This window comes from Thermochaetoides thermophila (genome assembly GCF_000221225.1).
Source record: "Thermochaetoides thermophila DSM 1495 unplaced genomic scaffold scf7180000011812, whole genome shotgun sequence".
NCBI classification, from domain to species: Eukaryota; Fungi; Ascomycota; class Sordariomycetes; order Sordariales; family Chaetomiaceae; genus Thermochaetoides; species Thermochaetoides thermophila.
In genome coordinates, this window is record NW_006383028.1 from 112,555 (window position 1) to 133,658 (window position 21,104).

Genomic DNA, 21,104 nt, shown 5'->3' on the forward strand with positions numbered 1-21,104 from the left:
CGATAAACGCCAGTGATGGTGCAACCTGTGATTCAGGCTGGATGACTGCTTGCGCCGATTAACCCAGGCTGCTCTTATCCGCTTATCGCAACGGTCTCTCTCCAAGACCAAGGGACCAGGCCCTGTGATTGGCCACTCCACCTTTGACCATCCCGCATCAGGTTAGAAGTGGGTCTCCAGCCGCCATGGAAGGGCTCCACCTTTCCTGCTAGTGACACAGTGACAGGGAGGTGCCCTGAGGCAACAGCACGCTTGGACGGCTGACGCAGCCTGCTCCTCCGGGCACTTTATCAGGACCCGGGTCCCCAAGGCGCTGCCGAGCTCGTTCTCCTCCCTCTATTCCCATCCCCTCCTCTCCCTCTCCATTCCTCTTCCTCCTCCCCCATCCCATCGAATTAATCGCCAACACAACCATTGCGAACCAAGCCTTCGAAGAAGGCATCTCTTTTCGGTTTTGCCCACATCTCTAGTGGCATCGCCGTCTTTCCCTTATTTGTGAAGTCGCAGGCTCAATCGACTTCGCCCTTCCCTTTCGTGTCACCATGAGAGGCCTTTTCTTCCTCTCGCTGGCCGCCTATGCTGCGGCGGCCCCCAGGGCAAAGGTCGGCACCATCGACAATGATGCCGCGCCCATCCTTTCGTCGTCCAACGCCGAGATTGTCCCAAATGCCTACATCATCAAGTTCAAGAAGCATGTCACTCCCGAGGTGGCTGCGGCGCATCACACCTGGATCCAGGAGATCCATTCCGCCGCCGAGACCAGGCGCCTCGATCTCAAGAAGCGCAGCCAGTTCCCTTTTGTTGACCAGGTCTTCCATGGTCTGAAGCATACCTACCAGATCGGCCAGGAGTTCCTCGGTTATGCCGGACACTTCGACGATGAGACCATCGAGCAAGTTCGCAGGCATCCTGATGTAAGAACCCCGTGCCAGCCGCATGTTGTTTCTGACCGAGAAAATCTAACTAGCTGCCATTCAGGTCGAGTACATTGAGCGTGACACCATCGTACATACGATGCGTTTCGAGGAGGCCAAGGAGGAGTGCCATGGCGAGATCGAGAAGAGCGCCCCATGGGGTCTTGCTCGCATCTCCCACCGCGATACCCTAACATTCTCTACCTTCAACAAGTACCTGTATGCTGCTGAGGGCGGCGAGGGCGTCGATGCTTATGTTATCGACACCGGCACCAACATTGAGCACGTTGACTTCGAGGGCCGCGCCAAGTGGGGCAAGACCATTCCCGCTGGTGATGCCGACGTCGATGGTAATGGTCATGGCACTCACTGCTCTGGTACTATTGCCGGCAAGAAGTACGGTGTTGCCAAGAAGGCCAACATCTATGCTGTCAAGGTCCTTCGTTCTAACGGCTCCGGCACCATGTCCGATGTCGTCGCTGGTGTTGAGTGGGTTGCTACCCAGCATCTGGAGAACGTCAAGCTCGCCAAGGCTGGTAAGCGCAAGGGTTTCAAGGGCTCTGTCGCCAACATGTCGCTGGGTGGCGGCAAGACCCGTACCCTCGATGACACCGTGAACGCTGCCGTCGCTGTTGGTGTCCACTTTGCGGTCGCCGCTGGCAACGACAACGCTGATGCTTGCAACTACTCTCCCGCTGCTGCTGAGAGCGCCATTACTGTTGGTGCTTCGGCCATCGACGACAGCCGTGCCTACTTCTCCAACTATGGCAAGTGCACCGACATCTTTGCTCCTGGCCTCAGTATTCTCTCGACATGGATTGGCAGCAAGTATGCTACCAACACCATCTCGGGCACCTCCATGGCATCCCCCCACATCGCTGGTCTACTGGCCTATTATCTTTCCCTCCAGCCTTCTGAGGACTCCGAGTACTCGGTCGCTCCCATCACGCCCAAGAAGATGAAGGAGAACCTGCTCAAGATTGCCACCGAGGGTGCCCTGAGCGATCTACCCCGGGACACTCCCAACCTGCTCGCCTGGAACGGCGGTGGCTGCAGCAATTACTCCGCCATCATTGAGGCCGGCGGTTACAAGGTTGAGCGCAAAAGCCAGTCCAGCAAGATCGAGATCCCCACCTCTTTTTCTGATGTCGAGGAGGAGCTGAAGTCCATCTCGAAGAAGGTCCACGAGGGTGCCTCGTCCTTTGCGGACAGGGCCAAGAAGTTCACCGAAAAGATCCACAAGCTTGTGGATGAGGAGTTGAAGGAGTTCATCGAGGAGCTTGGCGCTTAAGCTATCTTGAATAACCTGGAGCCGGGATTCGGGAGGTTTGGCATGTGATCAGCGTGAGGCCTGGGAGTGGCATGGTTCGGGTCAGGAAGGATGGGTTTTTGCACTCTTGGTTTTTTTTTTTTTTGGTTTATTGGTATGGTGATTCAGCACGTATGATGCAGTCAGGGGAACTCTATGTACTCTACGCGCAACATGGGATGCACGCTCGATGATCGGAATGGTTCGCACTTGGAATTGAGTCTATCTAACCACATACTTCCCATCTTCCTGCCCTAATCAATTTATCTTGCGTCACATAATCTCAATGCTGTTCTACTTACAGAAGGTTCAACCATTCAGTCCACTTGCTTCTTCCGGGTCAAGGTAAACCTTGGATCTGTTGCGCGACGCTACTTCCCCTTTTATCATCCCACAATGACTTCGCTGATAGCTTCCATGGCAGTGTACCAGTCATCTGCTCCTGACTCGTGATGAAGATGCTGCGGGTTGGCACGTCTCATCTTCATCTCCATTCACGTCCTTAGGTATTGCCATATCCTGAGACTCGGTGTCCCGTCACCAACTTTGCGTGACTACCTACCTATCCATTCCCCTTGACATACAGTTAGCTACACAGCTTTACACTCAATCGGATAACTTAATTGTCCTTGTAACTCCGAGTCTCAGACCTGAGCATCGTTCTCGTGCGTTGCCCTGCTATCAGTTGCAATGCTGCGCCGACGCAGCACCAAGTCGAGATCTCACATCAACCACCACAAGCCTGCTTCGTGCGCTGATGCTGTTGTTTGCGAACACCACGACTCCATTTTGGATCAGCGAGATGCTCATATTGCCGCGCTTCAGGCGTTTTTGAGGGCCCAGAATCGTGCATCCGCGATGGATAATCCTTTGCCCTCCCTCTCTGCCCCTGAACCACAGCGCCGGCACTGCCAGACCCATGCAAGCTCAATAGACCAAGCAATTCCCGGTCGACGCAGCGAAGGTGATCAGAATCACTCATACCTCCAAAGTGTTCGGTTTATGGGGCCCCAACCAATTCTTTCCGGTGATCGCGCTTCCCGAAAAGGCCCGTCCCTTCGTCGCTCCAAAAGTCTCGGTCCTGATACGACACGCGCAAAAGGAAATCGAGAAGGCAAATACTGCTCAGACAAACTAGCCCTGAGCCCTCCCAAGAGAACCCCCCCCGCTTCTGCCGGCTGCTGGTCTTGCCACAAACTACCTTTCCGCAATGGAGGCTCAAGAAGAATACTACACCCCTAAAGATGATGTGGCATCGGAGCCTTCTTCTTTCCGCCGCCTGCGGAAATCGCGCTCCGCTGCTCCCAACACAGGGCTCGGATCGCTGGCTAACGGAGGGATCCTTGGTTCTCAGCCAACTGTCATTTCCCGTTCTCGCAGACTCTTCCGTTCCGACCCAACAGGAATTGAAGGTCGGCAAAAGAGCTCTATGTTGCGGACCCCAAAATCCATGAGCTTCCTGAATCGTCATTCTAGGCTTGGATGGAGGGAAACTGAAGCTGGGAGTTTAAGAAAGTCAGGACAACCCGAGCAAGCTGGCCTCAACGGAAATGAAGGGAGGTTCTTGCGTGGCGAGCATCAGAACTGGGCTATTAAAAACAAAGCATCTATGTTTTTCAGCTCGAGACATCGTCGCCCTGAGAAAGGGGTGCGACATGCCCTCCCTAACACCAGTGATGAGGAAAGCCGAGCTCAAAGCAAGGCAGACACGAGAATAACGCTTGGAAGGTCTAATACATTCAAGCTGAGAGCCAGACGAGGGTCGAGGTCACTGAAGGACAAAATCAAGAACTTGTTTACAATGGGCAAGTCCGAGGGAGAGCAGGCATCAATCCCATGCCAACACATTGAATCCAAGCGAACTCATGGCTTCGGAACATCCGCAGCGCTTGCAGATACTGCTGGGTCAACATATACCGATGAAAGCACTGGATCTGTCCGCAGGGTGCATACAAGAGTGCCATCAGTCCAGCGGGTTTCTAATGAAATCGCTTCCATCAGAGCAAGCCTGGAAAGTTCAAGGAACGAGCAGGGTCGCAAGGCCTCGGATAGCTCCTCGTTGACAAGTTGGGTACATTCTGGACCAAGTACACTGACCAGCGAACAGCAAGAGCAGTGGAGAGAATGGGAGAGGCAGCGGTTAGCTGCGATGGGAGAGACTGTCTCATATGTCCCATCCTCGTCCATTGGAGGTGCAGCATTCCGCACAAAAGCCTCCCAACGCCTTGAAACTTCCCAACAGCAAGCGCTCCCTGCTCGCCCAATCGTGAACAGCGAGAGAGTTTATTCGGCCTTGATGAAGCACATGAAAGCGATGAATAGCTGTGGAAACACGGAGGAATCTGGCGTGGGTCATGGAGAAGATGACACTCCAAAACCGCGAACGATCAGAAGAGTGATCTCAGAGAGAGAACACGGAGGGTCGCCTCGGACTGTTTACACACCAACGAGGGTTCCAAGAACAGGAGGTTCCATGAAGGCTCAGTCTGAACAGAAAGATGAACAGGACACCAACTCGCTAACGTCCGGGGTCGCGGCATGGAACAGTGAGTTGCGGAGGATCCCTAGTGGCATTTTAGCAGGATCAGGATGGGCATCAAAAACAGCGGATAGCCCTGCATCGCATCTGTTTCGCCGCTCAGATTCATATCGTCGTACTTTGCGGGCCTCCATGCAAGAGGAACAAAACGTTTGGGCCCAACAAAGTGTTGAGGCAGAGAAGGAGTCGGATGCCGATACTCCGTTCCGTCATGACAATGGTGGTCATGGAGACAGTGACTCCGATGCGGACAAGAGCCTATACTCGGAGAGTGTCTATTCAGCGGAGAATGATGAACATCGTCCCGTTCGTCCAGGAACAGAGGAGACCCCTACCGCGTACCGGCCGGGAGGACAACGCGGGGTCTCAGATGCGAGTTCAATTGACTGGAAAATGTGGCTCTCAGCCAACCTCGGAAAGTTTGACCCTACCTTGTCTCCGTCGAAGCAGTCAGAGGTTGAGTTTGCTCTGCCGTCTATGCCAAAGAGTTTTCAGTCAGGACACTTTGCGAGCGGCAGTGGCCATGTCCGTGAGCATGCCCAAATACATGGTGAAGATGAGGACCACGCCCGCCACCAACATGGGGGGGACGACGTCTTCACACCACCTGCTCACAAACCCACTCTTCCTATGACTCCACTGAAACAGGTCCAACCGAACGTGGCCAAGCCTTCACCACTCCAGGTGAAAAAGAAAACTAGCACCCCCAATGGTAGCGCCAGTGGGGACGGAAAGCAGCAGTTGATGGCTGAAAATGAAAGACCTGGCGCAAACGGACATGGCCCTTCTGCTCCCGTCTATCACTTTCTACAGGTTCCGCCGCCGCTGCCTCCGCCGCCAATCCCTCCTCGAAGCAAGCTGCGGCCGTCGCCATTGAGGCTTTCGAGGGTCAGCAACAGCGCTGTTGACAGCAATGTAAGAAAGTCCTATGGGGCGTATTCCGTCACATCGAGTCCTGGATTGACAGAGGCCGTCCTCAGGCAGTTTGGGCCGGTTGCTGGGGGCAACAGTCGGTTGGGAGAGCAGGAGACTGCATGCGAAGATGAAAGAAGAGATGAGGGTGCGGCGTTTATCTGAGAGAGAAGGGACGGAAGTGTTGGAGGTTGGAGGTTGGTGTGAAACCTTCTTCGTGGGGGTGTCACAACAAACTGCCAACGGGTAGTTTACTACTAGACGACGTCTTTTGGCGTTTTGTCCTTTTCATCAGCTTATTATATCACGCAGGTTAGGGTTCAATGCCAGTTTCAGGGAGGACTCGAAGGGGGGTGGGGGGGGAAGGGGTGTAACAGGTCAACACACCGCAAAACTAAAGGAGCAACATGAATATACAATAGATAGATGCGGAATTGGAACGACGAGCCTCTGTTGTTCGCTGGAAAATGTTTTGGACCATGATGGGAAATTGAATTCAGACGCTATGGCGTGAGATTGCATTTTAGCTTCAAGTTGGGCAATGAGCCGCCCCATCCCCTGGGGCCTTGTGTTGTTGGTACTTTAAACGTCCCTTTTTTTTTTAACACTTACACCCACATAATGTGTCCTGACACGGCCACATATAAGTTTCAGGAGTTGTGTTTAAAACACAGACAGCGTACACTACTACGACATTACCATGCATTTCCGTTTACGCATTACGACCCTCATCCTGGTATGGCATGTTTGCCCGTTGTTGTCGTCTTCAAGTTCGCCGTTCCAAGGGGCTGGGACAGAGATGGAGACGGGGGTGGTGGGTGTACTCTTTTAAGGCTGAGGGACCGGCTGAGGTACCTCGCGACGATGTTTTATCGCATTGATAGTCCGAGGATCCACTGCTGCCAAGCGTACGTCGCAGGCGATTCGTTGGCGTGTGCCTAGGGGGCTGCTGTGGCTAGGTAATATTAGGTGGCTGACGCTGGGCGCTTGGTCAGGTACCCGTTCGTATGAATTTCCATCTTTTATAGTGTAAGCCGTAAGTTGCTCATGTCAGATCCAACTGGCACAGATTCTCGCAAGCCTCTCTGCATTCTGCTCAGCTTCCTTTGCCCCGGTCTGGCATCTCTCAGCATATCGTTGGGCATCTGGTTATCAGCGCAATGCTGGGGCCTGCGGTTCCAATGCGGTGAGTCGGGCTGCTCCGGCGCTGAGTCAGGTCGTTCAGGTCTGAAGGGTCTGCCGCGTGCTGCCCGAATCTCTACGTGGGAGCACAGGAGCAGGTGATGGACAGAAAGGCGCCGATCCATTGGGTTCCTCGACATTCTTGGCGACGTTGCATTGCGCTCGTGTGCCCGGGAGTACCGGCAAGTACCTGATTGCTGCTGCGGTCGTCTGCGGCTGCTGATGACGAGCCCCCTGGACGAACGCGACAGCTGGCGTTAATTACGTGCCCCATTCTGCCATTCTTACGCTGCTCGTGGCGGGTGCCAGGGACCGCCAATGGACCCCAGAGAGACCCCCAGAGTCCTCGGGGACTAACCAAGACAAAGAGTCCAGACTCCGTGCCCCATAATAATTCCAAGCGTAATCTCGCCCCGGCCGATGGCCCATGCATGCAGTGACATTTTTCTTTTCGGTTGGTGTCAGCAGCAAGCTGCAATAACACGTCGCCCACAAAGAGCCGGCCGTCGTCATCGTTATCGAGCACCACACCAACGCCAGCTGGAGCCCGTCTGCTCCATTTTTTAGCATCAAGGCGTGGAAGGTTCAATCGTTGGCTGCAGCAGCGGGCCGTTTGCAAAAGATACGGATTATTGTTGCGAACTGCCCACACGCTGCTGAAGGTTGCTGTTGCTGTTGCTGTCGCTGTTGCTGTTGCTGCCCCTCGGCAAATACAACACCACCACCGAAGTGGGAGATCGTCAGCCAAGTACGGATAATTAATAATAACAAAACAACAGCGGCTCCCTATCTGGCAAGGACACGACAACGCCAAACAAGAACGACGACAAGGACGATAACGACAACAACGATAACAGCGACAACAGCAAAAACCCACTCACTACGAGTGAGACGAGCACCGAGAGAACCTCCACGATCCCAACCCTCTCCCCTGGGTTCCCAACTGCTTGCGTTCGCACGGTTACTGCTTCTGGGCTGCCACCGCGGCATGTCAGCTTTCTTAGGTAGCCCCCTCGTCGCATAATCCCGACCATCTGGTATCTCGCATCTTTGGCATCTCGCGTTCTGTCACGGCACATCGCCATCTGGCATCATGCACGCCATCTCGCAACGGTGTCGTCCCAAGCACCAGGTGCTGGTACTCAAATGTTACCCACGAACCACCAAGGGCGCTGTCGACATCAAGCCCAACTCCAGCGAGCTCAGCTATCTGCTATTCTATGCCCAATCGCGCCGCTCCAAGGTCCAGAAAGTCGGCAGCTTTCTTGAAAAAAAGACGGCCAGCGATGTCTACCGCCAGCGCATCGGGTAAATCCAGACCCAGTTCTGCCCAACCTCATGACAAGGTCGCTTTTTAGCTCCAGACGGGAAACTAACCAGCCTGCAGCAATGTCCAGGTCACCCTCCAGATCCTGACCGCGCTCATCGAGAAGGTCCCCAAGGACCTTCCTCTATTCGCCTCGAGCGTACTGAGCATCCTTGACCAGATCTTGCGCTCGCGCGATATCACCATGGTCGAGTCGTCCATCCCGACCTTCGAGGCCTTTTGTACCTACCACGAGCCGACCTCACTCGTGGGCGACCAGGCCTGTCAGAACCAGTACCTCTCCGTCGTCCGGCAGTATGCTTCGCTTGCTTCGACACGCGCGTTCCCCGGCAAGGATGAACCAAGTAAGCCCATCGCCTTGCGCTGGCGTAATGCGGGGCTCAAGGCGATCAAGAGTATTGCCTCGTCCGAGGCCCTCGCGGCCGCCATGAGCGAACAGTACGACATCACGGTCCCCATGATCCTCGAGAATCTGTGGACCGACAACGAAGACTTTCTCGACGTATTGTGTCAGCGCGCCGAGATCGAGGACAAGATGGGAGGCGCCTTGCTCAGACGACGTACGAGCATCACAACTGTGCAGACGACCGAGACCGAGGCCCATCCGAATCCCTCTGCTTTGGCCGACTCCGCGGCCGACATGGACAAGCTGGCCGAGGAGGATACAGGCGTGCTGGCCATGGAGTGTCTGCATCGGATCTTCATTGCGCCGAACCGTTCCCAGGTTCATGCGGCCACTCTTGCCCTGGTCAAGTTTATCCAGGAACGCGTCAGTCAGCAGGAGGAGGTGGTCAAGACAGATTCGAACGGACTTGATAGTGGCTGGGCCATCAAGATGTTCTTGCTGGCGGCGCGTTGGGCTCCAGTTGCCGATCGTTTCACCATCCTCGTGACGGCCATGGACACGCTCTCCCAGTACCCGTTGAATGATGATACCTTGCGGCAGCACATCGTGCTGGCTGCCATGATTGGTGCCCTTCTGCGATCGGACATCAACCTCATTGGTCTGAGTGTTATGGATGTCTTGCTGCAACTTCTGTCTCACATTCGTCGACTGGTTCAATTGCCAGGCGACCCTAACAACATGCGTACAGAGATCCATATCCCCGGAAAGCCCGATCCCCGGACCTCGAGTTCTCAACAATTTGAGTCGAAGGAGGAGCGCATCATTGCTGAGCGCAAGGACCTGCTGTTCAGGCTGCAGGAATGCATCGGCGACCTGGCCACACATGTGTACTACGCCGAACAAATCTCCGACATGATCTCGACCATCCTGCTCAAGCTCAAGCCCTCCCGGTTGAGCAATAGCAACACCCCTTCTCCTCAGGGAGAGAAATCGGACGGCACACCCAAGTCGTCGGCTCACCAACTCCCCGACGACCAACAACCGCAGCATGCCGACTCGTTATTTTCTCTGACGGTTGCTAAGATCGCTGCGCTGAGGGCAATCAAGTCGGTCTTGCTGGTAGCCAACCCGCGTCATGCTCATCAGAGGATGCTGAGCACCGCCAGCGCTAGCAGCAGCGCTGGGGCTAGCAGTCGTGGCCTGTCCCGGAGCCGTGTGCCGGTACAGGTCTGGGACGGCACGCAATGGTTGCTGCACGACTCCGATGGTCTTGTTCGACAGGCATATGCGGATGCCGTCGTTACCTGGCTCGACCGCGAAACTACGGCCGCCGACAGCAGGGCCCGTGATGACTCGGCGCGTTCGCCGCTCAAGAGCCCCACCGCTATGGCGAAGAGGACCGTCCTGAGCCCATCGCCGCGCGAAAAACCGCCGGTCAAGATCCCACGCTCCCACTTCCTGCAGCTGCTGCACGTCGCCATCTATGATAATGCGCTCGATTATATCGAGTACGAGGCCGACATTGTGCTTCTGCATATCCTGCTGGCAAAGTTGGTCGAGAAGCTGGGCATCAACGCCGTTCGCTACGGCCTGCCCATGATCTTTCGGCTGCAGGAGGACATCCAAGACGCTGAAACGCCCGTCCATAAGGTGCGGCTGGGCAGCTTGGTGCATGGATACTTTTGGGCATTGACAGAGAAGTTTGATTTTGAGGGCACCGTTATCGGGCGAGCCATCCACAACGAGATTGTGCGACGCCGTAGCAAGAACTTTTGGGTTGATGGAGTTAACATCCCTACGCCCCTCATTGAAATTGCTGGCATTCCTGGAGTGCCGGGTCCTCAGCCACGACTGCCGCTCGAGCAGGTTGAGTCCGAGGCTCTGCTGCCATTTGACGAACGCGAGGCACTCATCGAGTGTGTCTGCGAGGCCTATCAGGTACAAGCTGCTTCTCCCCTGTCCAGCCCGGCCGCTAGTCCCGGTCGGAGCTTCGCACACCCGGTTGGCGCAGTCATTCCTGCCATTGAGACCGAACATGAGGTACCGCCTCACTTCCGGGAGCAGATGCTCACCGAGTGGTCTCGTGAAGCTGCTCTCGCTGCTGTGCAGACGACCAGCAAGTCAGCGTCGCTTAATGGGTCCCGGGCAGGCACCACTGCCACCCGGCTTACCTCCCCCAATAATGGCGGCGGCAATGGGAACGGTCTTGCAGTACAGGGCAACGGGCGCCTTGGTGACAAGGCGTCTCCTGCGGCTAGCAGGACTAACCTACGTCCATCGTCATCCCCATCTGGTGCAATCAAGGCGCGCAAGAGTAGCTTCCGAAGTGGACACTCACCATCGCCGTCACCGCCGAGTCATCGGGGTGATCTTGGCAAGGACTCGCCTGAACAGGTCAGGGGAGACCATCCGCCTGTCGCGTCAGTGGAACAGCTCAAGCTCGTCCTCTCTGGTCAGCTCGTCCCGCCGCCGAGTGCGCATGGCCACCACTGCGTGCTTGAGGCCTTTCCGCCGCACCAGCAACACTACGTGCAGCGCGATGGCACCGAAAGCGAAAGCAGTGACTCCCTCATCAGCTACGACATGGCCCCGAGCGAGCTTTCCTTCAACCCCACCACCATGCCCGCTCCCCCCCCGGGCGTTACTTACACCGACCCGACGTCAGCCGCAACCACCTCTGCCGGGCCCGATTCGTCGCCGCCCCTGCCCCCGCTGCAGATGACTCGCACAATCTCGCGTGAGCGCAAGGCAGTCGTGACAGGCATTGGCGGCAGTCCGCTCAACTCTCATCCGCTTGGCATGCCGGGATCGTCCTCCCCGACGTCTCCCACTGCTGCTGCTGCTGCTGCTGCTGCTGCTGCTGCTGACGGAGTAGTGTCAGGGTCTTCGGCATCTAGAAGGCCGTCGCTCTCGAAGCGGAGCGTGCGCAGCGCGAAGTTGGCGTCAGCTACTGTAGAGAAGTCGAGGGAGCGCGATAGGGGTTTGTCGACTTCGTCGTGGAGGACGCCGTCGGTTACGGATGGAGAGTATGCTGGTGAGCCAATACCCCCGCCGCCAGCATTGGATTTGCAGGCATTGTTGAGGGGTATTGATTCGATTTCGGGAGGAGAGGGAATGAAGGCTAGCGGAAGTGGGGCAGCAGGCATGGCGAAGCCGCCTTATTGAGTAATTGATCATTTTGATGATGACGGTTCTCTTCGGCCGCTTCACTTGTTTTCCCATTTCACTTATCTTGTCAAGTTGATACTGTCTGGCTGACTTGTTTGGTTGTGGTTCGTTGGGGGGTCTAATGGGCTTCAAAGATGCAAGAAAAGCGAGCGAAAGTTTTGTGTTTCAACACTTCATACTGATGTGGGCTGGTTTGGGAAATATGTTTTTGTGCCTCTAGAACAGACTTTTGGGTAGGAGGGTGGGTGGTTATTGTGTTGTTCACCATCGTCATTATCATTGCTCATTTGATATATTCTTAAGGTGAAGAACTTTGCCTTCTATGTATCATGTTATCCTTGATGTTGCATGGGCGGGTTTCATTAGAGTGTTTGTTTACTTAGAGCGGTTGTGGATTAGAGTGTTCTGCGTGCCCACAGCAAACAGCAGAAAATAAAAAAAAAACACACCTTGTTAGGTTAGACTTGCGTCTAGACTAGGCATGTATTTTATATGCCGAGTTATTAATGACAGCCTCATTGTGTCTATTGCGTACAGGCAGTGCTGACAGTGTAAATGTTCACAGATCTGGTGGTTGTTGCATCCCCTTCTTCACTAGGGTCTTCATCCCCAATATGCCTTATGGTGGTGGCCAAGAGATGTCACCATTCAGAATGCCACAACACTATGGAACCTCAAACTTAGCACCTAGCAGGTACATACCTAACATTGTCCAATCACAAATCTATATGTTTTATACCATAAGATGCATATAAAATTAGGGTTAAGTCTTTAAAGAGGCTTATTGATCTCTGTAATTATATCCTATCCACTTTAACTCCGTTCCTTTTTTTAGTTTGTACTTTTGTTTCTAAGACATTTTCCGTCTCCCAAAGTATATGCACTCCCTAAGTCTTTGGGCAAGGGCTGGGGTTGAATATAATCCGAAGCCCGAATGGGCTCGTCCGCTCTCATCTCTATTCCGTACTAGGGTTGAATAGAAACAAGTCCACCAAGTAACAAGCCATGAAAAATGCTTCATATTATACATATGTATATATAACTTCCCTCATAGCATCGTTATATTATGTTTCGAAGCAATTTCTATTGTTTAGTCAAGTTATATAAGGTGTTACGGCCCAGATGCGGACCAGCAGCTGCCCCAGAGTAGTGGGGAGAGGATCAATGAGGAAACCCCAAGTGGGGTCGAAAAACAGACCAATCGCAGGCAAGAAAAGATTATCGTTGCCAAGAACCACCGACAATCGACCTCTACCCCTCGACAATAATCCTGACCTTGGTTGATGATAATCCTGAACTTGGTCGATGATCATTTGAATAGAAGGGTAGGCATATCAACGATTTTTGAGTATAAATATGTATAAAAACTCCAATATCCAGAACTATGATGAGGACTTCCTCATTCAACGATAGAGACAGTTGTCAACCAACAACTGATGAACGCAGTAGACCACATACTCTACCGTATGAGGACCTCATTCCTTCAGGTTCTACAACATGGCCACTACCTTTGAACCCATCTCAGGAGGTAGTAAAATCATCACATCAGGGTTATATATCACATGGGCATTGTGTGTGTGTGTGCTGGCCTAGACACTGGAGGGTATGTTATCGAACTCTGGCTTGTGGCTCTACAGCTTTAGCGACACTGGATAGCGAGCTCTCTCAGCCATAATAGTGCCCCTCCAAAATGTGATGTCATTGTGGGTACAAGACCCTGCCCCACCAAGTAGCACAAGCCCAGACAGCCACACAGCGCAGTGGACCGAACCCTTGTCGTTGTCACGGGAAGTGCCGCACCGCGCAAAAAAGTTCCTGTGCTGTCCTCTCACCTTGAGAACAACTCCGACGACTCCAACCCAGCACTCTGGATCCCCATGCACATGCGCGTGTAAATACCTTACGTATCTACGTACACTCGTCAGCTGGTATACGCAGCCAGTCCTCACTGAGCCTGTTCCCACTGCCCGCCAGAGGGCCAACCCCCTCTCGACTCTTTACCACCATCAAGATGGCGCCAGCAACAAGACTTAGCCTACTCCTCCCGTTACGGCATCTGGCTGTTACTGCTGCTGCTACTGCTTCCGCCGCTCGGGCCTCAGCCTCTCCGTCCTCGTCATTAACCGCCAGGGCATTTGCGATCCGCGCACTGCACAGCAACAGCGCCAAGCCAGCCAATGTGGTCCCCGTATACGGCACAGGCCCGCCGCCAGAGCCGCCACAGCCAACGATCGATTACTACGGGCCAGAGCATCGGATTGCGCGGCGCAAGCGTCAGGCTGAGTTGCTGCGGCAGGCGACGGGGTTGAGCCCGTCCAGTAGCTACCGGGGCAAGACGGTGCGGAAGAGGTTTTGGAAGGACGTTCATGTACGAGAGGTAAATGGTATGTCTTGTCTCCAGGTATCCCACCGCGATTCCCCGTCACTGTGTCCCTACAGACCCCGTAGTAACATCCTTTTCTCATTAAAGGCGCCTATGAAATCCACCTCGACACCCGTCCCCTGCGCCATCCACACACAAAATCTGTCATCCGCCTGCCTCTTAGCAAACCCAACCTCGCCCACTCCCTCGCTGTAGAATGGGACTCGCTCCTCTCAGCCCAACATGCAACCAAGCAGCACCTGATCCCCCTAACCGCCCTGACTTGCCGCGCCCTCGACATCGCTGCCGACGACGCCAGCCCCGCGGGGCCGACCATCCGCCCACAGGTGATCTCCCTGCTCCTACGCTACCTCGACACAGACTCGCTTCTGTGCTGGGTCCCCCGTCCGGGTGCCCTCAACGTCTCGGAGGCGCCTGAGGAAGAGGGCAAGGAGAACAACGGCCAGCCGACATGCCTGCACGATCTGCAGGAACAGACATACCAGCGTGTGACAGGGTACCTGACTTCGCGGTTGTGGCCAGGCACAGAGATTGTGCCTGTGCTAGATGGTGCGTCAATTTTACCGCGTCATCAGCCGCCCGGCACACGAGAGGTTGTGAAAGGTTGGATTGCTGGTCTCTCTGCCTTTGAACTGGCTGGGCTGGAGCGGGCGACGCTCGCGGGTAAGAGTCTGCTGGCTGCCGCCAGGCTGGTGGCAGAATGGAGTGAGGAATCGCCATTTCGGTGGCAGGGAATTGTGAATGCTAGCCAGGAAGATGCCGAGTTCTTTGGAGTGGAGGAATGCGCAAAGGCTGTGAACCTTGAGGTGGACTGGCAGACGAGGAATTGGGGCGAGGTGGAGGACACCCACGATGTAGAGAAGGAGGAGCTGCGCAGGCAGCTGGCCAGTGTAGTGCTACTTGTCTCTGGGACAGGGAGGAGTTGACTATGCTCATCATGATAGACAATGGGCTGTGATGTATACCCACTGATACACATGTGTACTTTGTTAAATGTATTATCACTCACTGGCTACTTGGACCTAATCTCGTTGTATTATGTTTCATTCACGTTTGAAAAGCGAGGCTGCATAAAGAGCACTGAAAAACCTCCGCGTTACTGAGATACCGCCTACTAATCTATTTAAACCATTCAAGCAACATATTCAGCCATTGTCATCAACATCTTCTTGTGAAACCTCGTGAAAGCCAATGTGTTGAGTGTCTGGCCACATCAAATCTAGCACCAGTTTCAAGCAAATCATTACAGCAAATTATACCAGACCCAGGCAAGTATATCCCCCCAAGATAACGCAAGTGTCTGAGCTCATATCCTTCCACCCTATATCCCGACGTAAGTCAGAGAGAAGACAGGAAGAATGATGATTCGTGCAGATGAGTGAAGAAGTGGAAGGTAGACAGAAACTAAGGACGAATGAGTGAATGGCGGAAAAACGAAACATGAAAAGAACGACGGAATGTGAAAAGAAGAAACAAATGAGTTGAAATGAAGCCGATCAAATCTCCACGTCACCCCCGTCATACACAAATGCATTCGCATGCTCTGGAATAGCACCATTGATTGCTGCCTCACGCTTGTCTTCCTCGCTGGTCATGCGGCCCGGGTCAATGTACCGAGCTGTAAGGGAGAAGCGGCGCACTCCATGAGGTTCGACAGTGTGCTACGCATGTTAGCATCATATCTGTTGTTAAAATTGAGATACCTTGCACTGACCTCATACACCTTTTGAATATCCTCACCAATCATGACCATTATGTCTCCGTGCTTCATGGTGACCTCAAGGAAGTCTTGCCAAACTTCGTCCCCATGCTTTCCACGCCTCTTCAGCCACTTGAATGGCTGAGACTTTTTAGGTCGGAACTTCATGGTGCAGGGAGAACCCAATGAAAGAGCTGCTACAACTGGCCCAAGCTCACTCTCGCCATCATCGTGATACTTTGTAAGACAGTTAGCCAAGATACTGTCACCTTGCTTTTTTGGCAAGCCACATACCCTGATCTTGTCGCCTTCCATGTAGCCCAAGGCTAGCAGCTCATTGAAGTCATTCGCTTTGGGAAGATGCGCCTTTGGGCCAATAGCTTCTGGGTCAAGCTTTTCAAGGAAGGCATTTGATGCCTTCACTGTAACCGTTTTTGCCCAGATCAGTCGATGTAATGCTTTCAGGATTACATCAGGGGCTTCATCAAAGCCCTTTGACTGAACTGTGACACCAAACTTATACCGGGCGCCCTGTAACTTGTTAGTCGATGTGTTTTCACTGCAGCTGAACATGGTTACAACTTACAAAGTTCTGCTGGAAGTGTCGAGTGTATCCCTCAAGTTTGTCTGTAAATGTTAGCGCCAGCCTCACAGTAATGCTAGCTTCCATGATAACTTACGGCCAACCAGGGCAGCAGGATTTCGGCGCAAACCAATGTCGATCTTTTCGAGGGTCCGGAAGAGATCATCAGGACCATCAGGCATTGCATTGGTTTCGCCCTTTGACGAGAGCAAGCTGAACGATCCAATTACCTGGTTCCCAGCATCTTGAAGGAAGAATTGATGGATTGTGTAGCTCCTTAACTCGATGACTTGTGTGTGTAGTGTAGTGTGGTCCAAGTATTCAGGAGGTGGTGCAATTGTGACAACTGAGGGGCACCAAGCAAGCTTCTCTCCCCTACGTCGCATCATCTGTTGGTCAAACTTTTTGTTTTCTGCATCCCATATGGCTTGAGGAAACGGAAGCATCGGTGCATCCATATTGAAGCTGCAGGCGTTGTTCTGACATACTAAACGGTTCCAGTAGAGCCGGCGGTTGCAGCAACCACAGAGGGGACACACAAAACCTTGTCGCAATGCAAGCTCTGTACCATGACAACCCTCAAAGCTTGGCATCTCGGGAACAATGGAAGGCACTTTGCCGGTGAATGGTGTTCGTTCCTCCAGAAATATTTGGGTGTAGGTAAGTTCTTGTAGCCGCACAGGCTGACCGTTTGGGAGCTTGTAATACTTCTCGCAGGTTTCGGTTCGACAAAACCAGCCGATAGTAAAAATCTCTTTCCACTCGCTACCGCAAGCCCTGCATCGCCGGACAGGAGCGCGTGGTCGGAGTGAGATATCAGATGGGCCAGTCTCTTGAGCCCACCAAGATGGCTCGTTCAAGTCTGCCTTTTCAAGCCGCACACGCCAAATTTTTACCTCTTTCTCAGAGCCTCTAGGAATCTGATTCTCCTTCCACATGTCTGTAATATGGAAGTATCCCAGGACCGAGTAGACATGCGGCGGCTGGCAAGGATAAAGTGGATGGTTATCACCTGGAGAGAAACAAAGGGTCAGTCCTCTTGCAACGGCAAGTATAATGGAGCAAAGTAGCACTACGGAAAACTGACCTGCAATCACTGCAACGAGACTACCTGCTTCCATTGCAAGTTTGAACGCTTGGACATTTGTAGCATCATCAGAGGCATCCTTGGTACGAACCATCTGCCCAGTTGCTTCATCTCTCTCACGTCCTCCTCCGCTAGAGAATCATGTTAGCTCACAATACCCTATCCTTGACATTAAATATCTGAATCAATCGCTTACACAGAAGAGATGATGACTTGGGAAGCAAAAACATCACCGTGGTCAACCTCCTTGTCAATCAAGAAGCCATTGGCGACTTTTCCCTTTGAGTAGAGACTTCCCTGATACGCTTTGAAATATGGCAGTGCCTCACAGAGTGCGCCGCGGGCTTCGGACCAGACACGCGGTAAACCCAACGGGGGTGGGCGAGTTGAAGGTGCGTGTTCAACCAGTATGTTTTGAGAGGGCCCCATTTCATAATCACCAGTATGAATATCCGCGGTGACTCCAATAGTGTTATGAACAACTGAACAGCTTGCAGTATCATTGGTCACATCTCGCTTCCCATCACTGTTGTTCTGGTCATTGCTTTTGAAAGAGACTCGTTTAGATCGACGAATCTTCTTGATATTAGGAGCCTCTGGGCCTTCAACATTAAATTGGGAACTCTCGAGCAGACGCTTAGTGGCTACCAGAGCCTTCTGGGCAGCTATTCGAGTTGGCCTCCTCCTACCTGTGTCCATGTTCTCAAGGATGGTAGATGGAAGTTCGGTCATTGGTTGTCCTTGCACTGGCAGATCTGAGTCTTGCAGGGTTGGACTCGAGGGAGACTTGAAAGATGCCGGGGGAGGGATAGCAATTGGAAGCTCTGTAAGTGTCTGTGGAGGCATAGTTGAATCTGAAAGAGACAGATTCGAACATATAGAATTCTCTGCCATCATCGTGGTCGTTTGGGAGGTACTCGTAGGAGAGTTAACTGGCGCGGTCATGGTAGGGGCAGATTGATTCAAAGACACCAAAGAATTGGTCGAGGATGTGATCACGTTGTCTGATTTTATCATGGACTTGACAGTCTCGTAACCTCCACAAGACGTGATCAACCTTGTTGGGGTCTGGAGTAAACAACTGGTGGACGAGGTATGGGTAAGTGGATGGGTAAGTGACTCTGTCTGCGTCGTTATGGCTGGCAAGGGCAGGCATGGAGTCGTGAAACCAACAGCAGAAACTGTGAAAGCACCCTTTGGATCCGTGAAAAATTCGACAGGCCCGGTCAAGGATGCTGCGTCCTTAGGAGCCCCTGACACAGTTGTGAAAGCATCATTCAGAACTGTGAAGCTCCTAGCCGGAGCCGTGAAACATCCGGTCGGGTTGACCATCTGCTCTATCGACATATGAGCAGTTTCATGAACTGTTGGCGAGCATTGAGTTGCAGATTCTCTCAATAGTGTTGTCTGTCCCACTAGCACGGATGCATACTGCGTCATCGGTGCAATAGACAACGTCGTTGCAGTCAAATGCATTGGAAAGGTGGTTGAGTTCTCTGTCGGCATCGTTACGTTGGCTGACGAGATTTTGCCATAGCCATTTGGCATGCTTGTATGCCCCATGGACGTTACTACACGGTTAGTTGGCACTAAGTCATAGTCCGTAGCCTTCCATGTGAGCTCCGACTGCAGCTGAGGATCTGTTAACATCTGCACCGTGATGTTTGCGATTGACTCAGAGCCATCGCGAGGTTGGATATGAGTTTCACGGTTGTTCAGAGCCTCCATTTCATTGAAACACTTCGGAGGCGCGCGACCGTGGTGAAAATAAGCATACAATTGGTCAGAAAATTGGTCAGAAGAATGCTGGATTCCGAAATAAGGTAGCCGCCCACGTTTGAATGAGCAATCCGTCCACTTGTGGCCAATCGTTCGTGAAGTTTGGCGGAGATGTTGATTAGGGAGGAGGTAGGTAGGAAGTTTGGTGGAGATGTTCCTTTGGAAGGAGGCAAGTAGTTTTGCTGTCCAACCTGGCACCTGTATTGAAGTAACAACGTCTTTGGTCCAAGGATGCTTGTCTGATGTTAGGAGAACTGATATCAAGTATGAAATTTGAAGCGATACACTTCCAGGAGATCTCTTTCACTCGATCAGGCACAAACTCACGGTTCGTGCTTGGAGTCCGGGAGCAAGAGCCGATATGTCAATTTGTTGGGAATTGGTGCCTATATTTCATGTTCACTTTAGTGGCTGACGTTTCCTCTGAGCAGATGTTCAAAGGAGCTCATATAACGGAGCTGCAAAAGCTTCATTATCGGATGATGATAGTGTATGACGCTCCAGGACTATGACGCTCTTGAGAACGGTTGGGAAGATGGCCAACTTACAGCCCTGGATGGTTGTTATCGGGCCTCGAGAACATACAAACGAGTTCTGAAGCCAGACTGAAGGTCTGTTGGCAGTGAGACTCGGGGTTTAGCTGTCCTAACAAAGGCGGTGAGCCAGTTGCAACGTGCTGGTGGTAATGAGGCCCACTGAAATATCATGATGAGTTTGCAATATACACTTACCTTCTAGTGTTGGTAAGTCCGGAATATCAGTTGAAACTGAACTTGTAACTGAGAAGTCTGAGATGATCTGGATAAGACCGAGATCTTAGGCGCGCCACTTTCCAGACCTAAGGGACAATAGCCTGCTATTGGGAACAGATTTTTAATTTTGATGCTGGTGTTACCAGTAAGCATGGAGGCTGGTTTGCCATATTAGTATCAGAACACTACTCTCGCTAAAAAGAGGAGCAGAAAATACGAGAGCACCAAAGGTTGATTCTCACGGATTTGGAAGGCGTGATCTGTCAACACCTACCGTGTGAAAGGCTTCAGATGTCGTAAATGGAGGTTATATCGATAAGTGGATAACAATGTGTGATGAAGATGTTCCAACTCAGGGGAACCGATCTAGCTCTGTAAGTAAGTTAGGTTGTGAAGAACAGTTTTGGACGGACGAGGAAGAGGAGGGGATGGACGGGGAAGAGCTTAAATAGCTGCCTGGAAGCCAATTGAATTCATCACGTTGACTTGGAAGGCACGATGAAGTACCTTCTTGAGCTGTGTCTGGTGGAGATCGCGGTCAATCAACCAGTCCTGGACATAGAACATGGCCAGTGCAGAAACTTCAGGTTCGGGACAATGGTATGAGCCCTGTTTTAAAGGCTGATGTAAGTTGATCTGAAAACGTTGTCAAAAGTCTAAGGGCATGTAGAACTTACCTGAAGTCCGAGCCAACATCAACCGTCAATGCTGTGTAAAAAAGGGGGAGGGGGAAAATGTCGGCTCAGGAAGGGACGACTCCTTTGAAGGTATTTGATAGATTTGTTAGAAGTTTGAGGCTTCTGATATGAACAAGACAGGGGGTCATTGAGGTTTAAATAAGAGGACCGCTGGAACAGAGAAAAATGGGCTTTTGTTAATTCCGATATTGGATGACAGGAACGACTACGATGCCTTGGAGTGACACCTCTTCTCATATCAATCTGGCCCTGGCTGTTAGGGGCAAGATTAATTCTATTTTTGCACAGGTAACTATACATCCAGGATCATGGTTCGTTCTGATGAATCACTTTCGTCCGTTCTATTTTTTTAACCGTAATCTCCGGTTCCAGCTATTCCATGCGATTTTTAACCTCGAACTCATCCATCAAGAATTAGCTAGGGGA

General features: G+C 52.5%; 5 protein-coding genes across 5 annotated transcripts; 4 read left to right on the forward strand and 1 right to left on the reverse strand.

The window, feature by feature from the left end:
* Positions 1-542: 542 nt before the first annotated feature.
* CTHT_0008160 (serine-type endopeptidase-like protein) lies at positions 543-2,205 on the forward strand (the record flags this gene model as incomplete). The annotated part of the gene is made up of 2 exons (XM_006691283.1): positions 543-914; positions 979-2,205. 2 exons carry the CDS (start codon positions 543-545, stop codon positions 2,203-2,205), a joined length of 1,599 nt encoding a protein of 532 aa, XP_006691346.1.
* Positions 2,206-4,894: 2,689 nt separating this feature from the next.
* On the forward strand, positions 4,895-5,839 carry CTHT_0008170 (uncharacterized protein; the record flags this gene model as incomplete). Its single annotated transcript, XM_006691284.1, has 1 exon — positions 4,895-5,839. The coding sequence occupies one exon, from the start codon at positions 4,895-4,897 to the stop codon at positions 5,837-5,839; it is 945 nt and encodes a 314-aa protein (XP_006691347.1).
* Positions 5,840-7,949: 2,110 nt separating this feature from the next.
* CTHT_0008180 (uncharacterized protein) lies at positions 7,950-11,694 on the forward strand (the record flags this gene model as incomplete). The annotated part of the gene is made up of 2 exons (XM_006691285.1): positions 7,950-8,164; positions 8,244-11,694. The coding sequence occupies 2 exons, from the start codon at positions 7,950-7,952 to the stop codon at positions 11,692-11,694; spliced, it is 3,666 nt and encodes a 1,221-aa protein (XP_006691348.1).
* Positions 11,695-13,708: 2,014 nt separating this feature from the next.
* On the forward strand, positions 13,709-15,006 carry CTHT_0008190 (NONE-like protein; the record flags this gene model as incomplete). The annotated part of the gene is made up of 2 exons (XM_006691286.1): positions 13,709-14,081; positions 14,168-15,006. The coding sequence occupies 2 exons, from the start codon at positions 13,709-13,711 to the stop codon at positions 15,004-15,006; spliced, it is 1,212 nt and encodes a 403-aa protein (XP_006691349.1).
* Positions 15,007-15,576: 570 nt separating this feature from the next.
* CTHT_0008200 (uncharacterized protein) lies at positions 15,577-16,544 on the reverse strand (the record flags this gene model as incomplete). Its single annotated transcript, XM_006691287.1, has 5 exons — positions 15,577-15,741; positions 15,795-16,016; positions 16,074-16,310; positions 16,366-16,406; positions 16,460-16,544. The coding sequence occupies 5 exons, from the start codon at positions 16,542-16,544 to the stop codon at positions 15,577-15,579; spliced, it is 750 nt and encodes a 249-aa protein (XP_006691350.1).
* Positions 16,545-21,104: the final 4,560 nt, after the last annotated feature.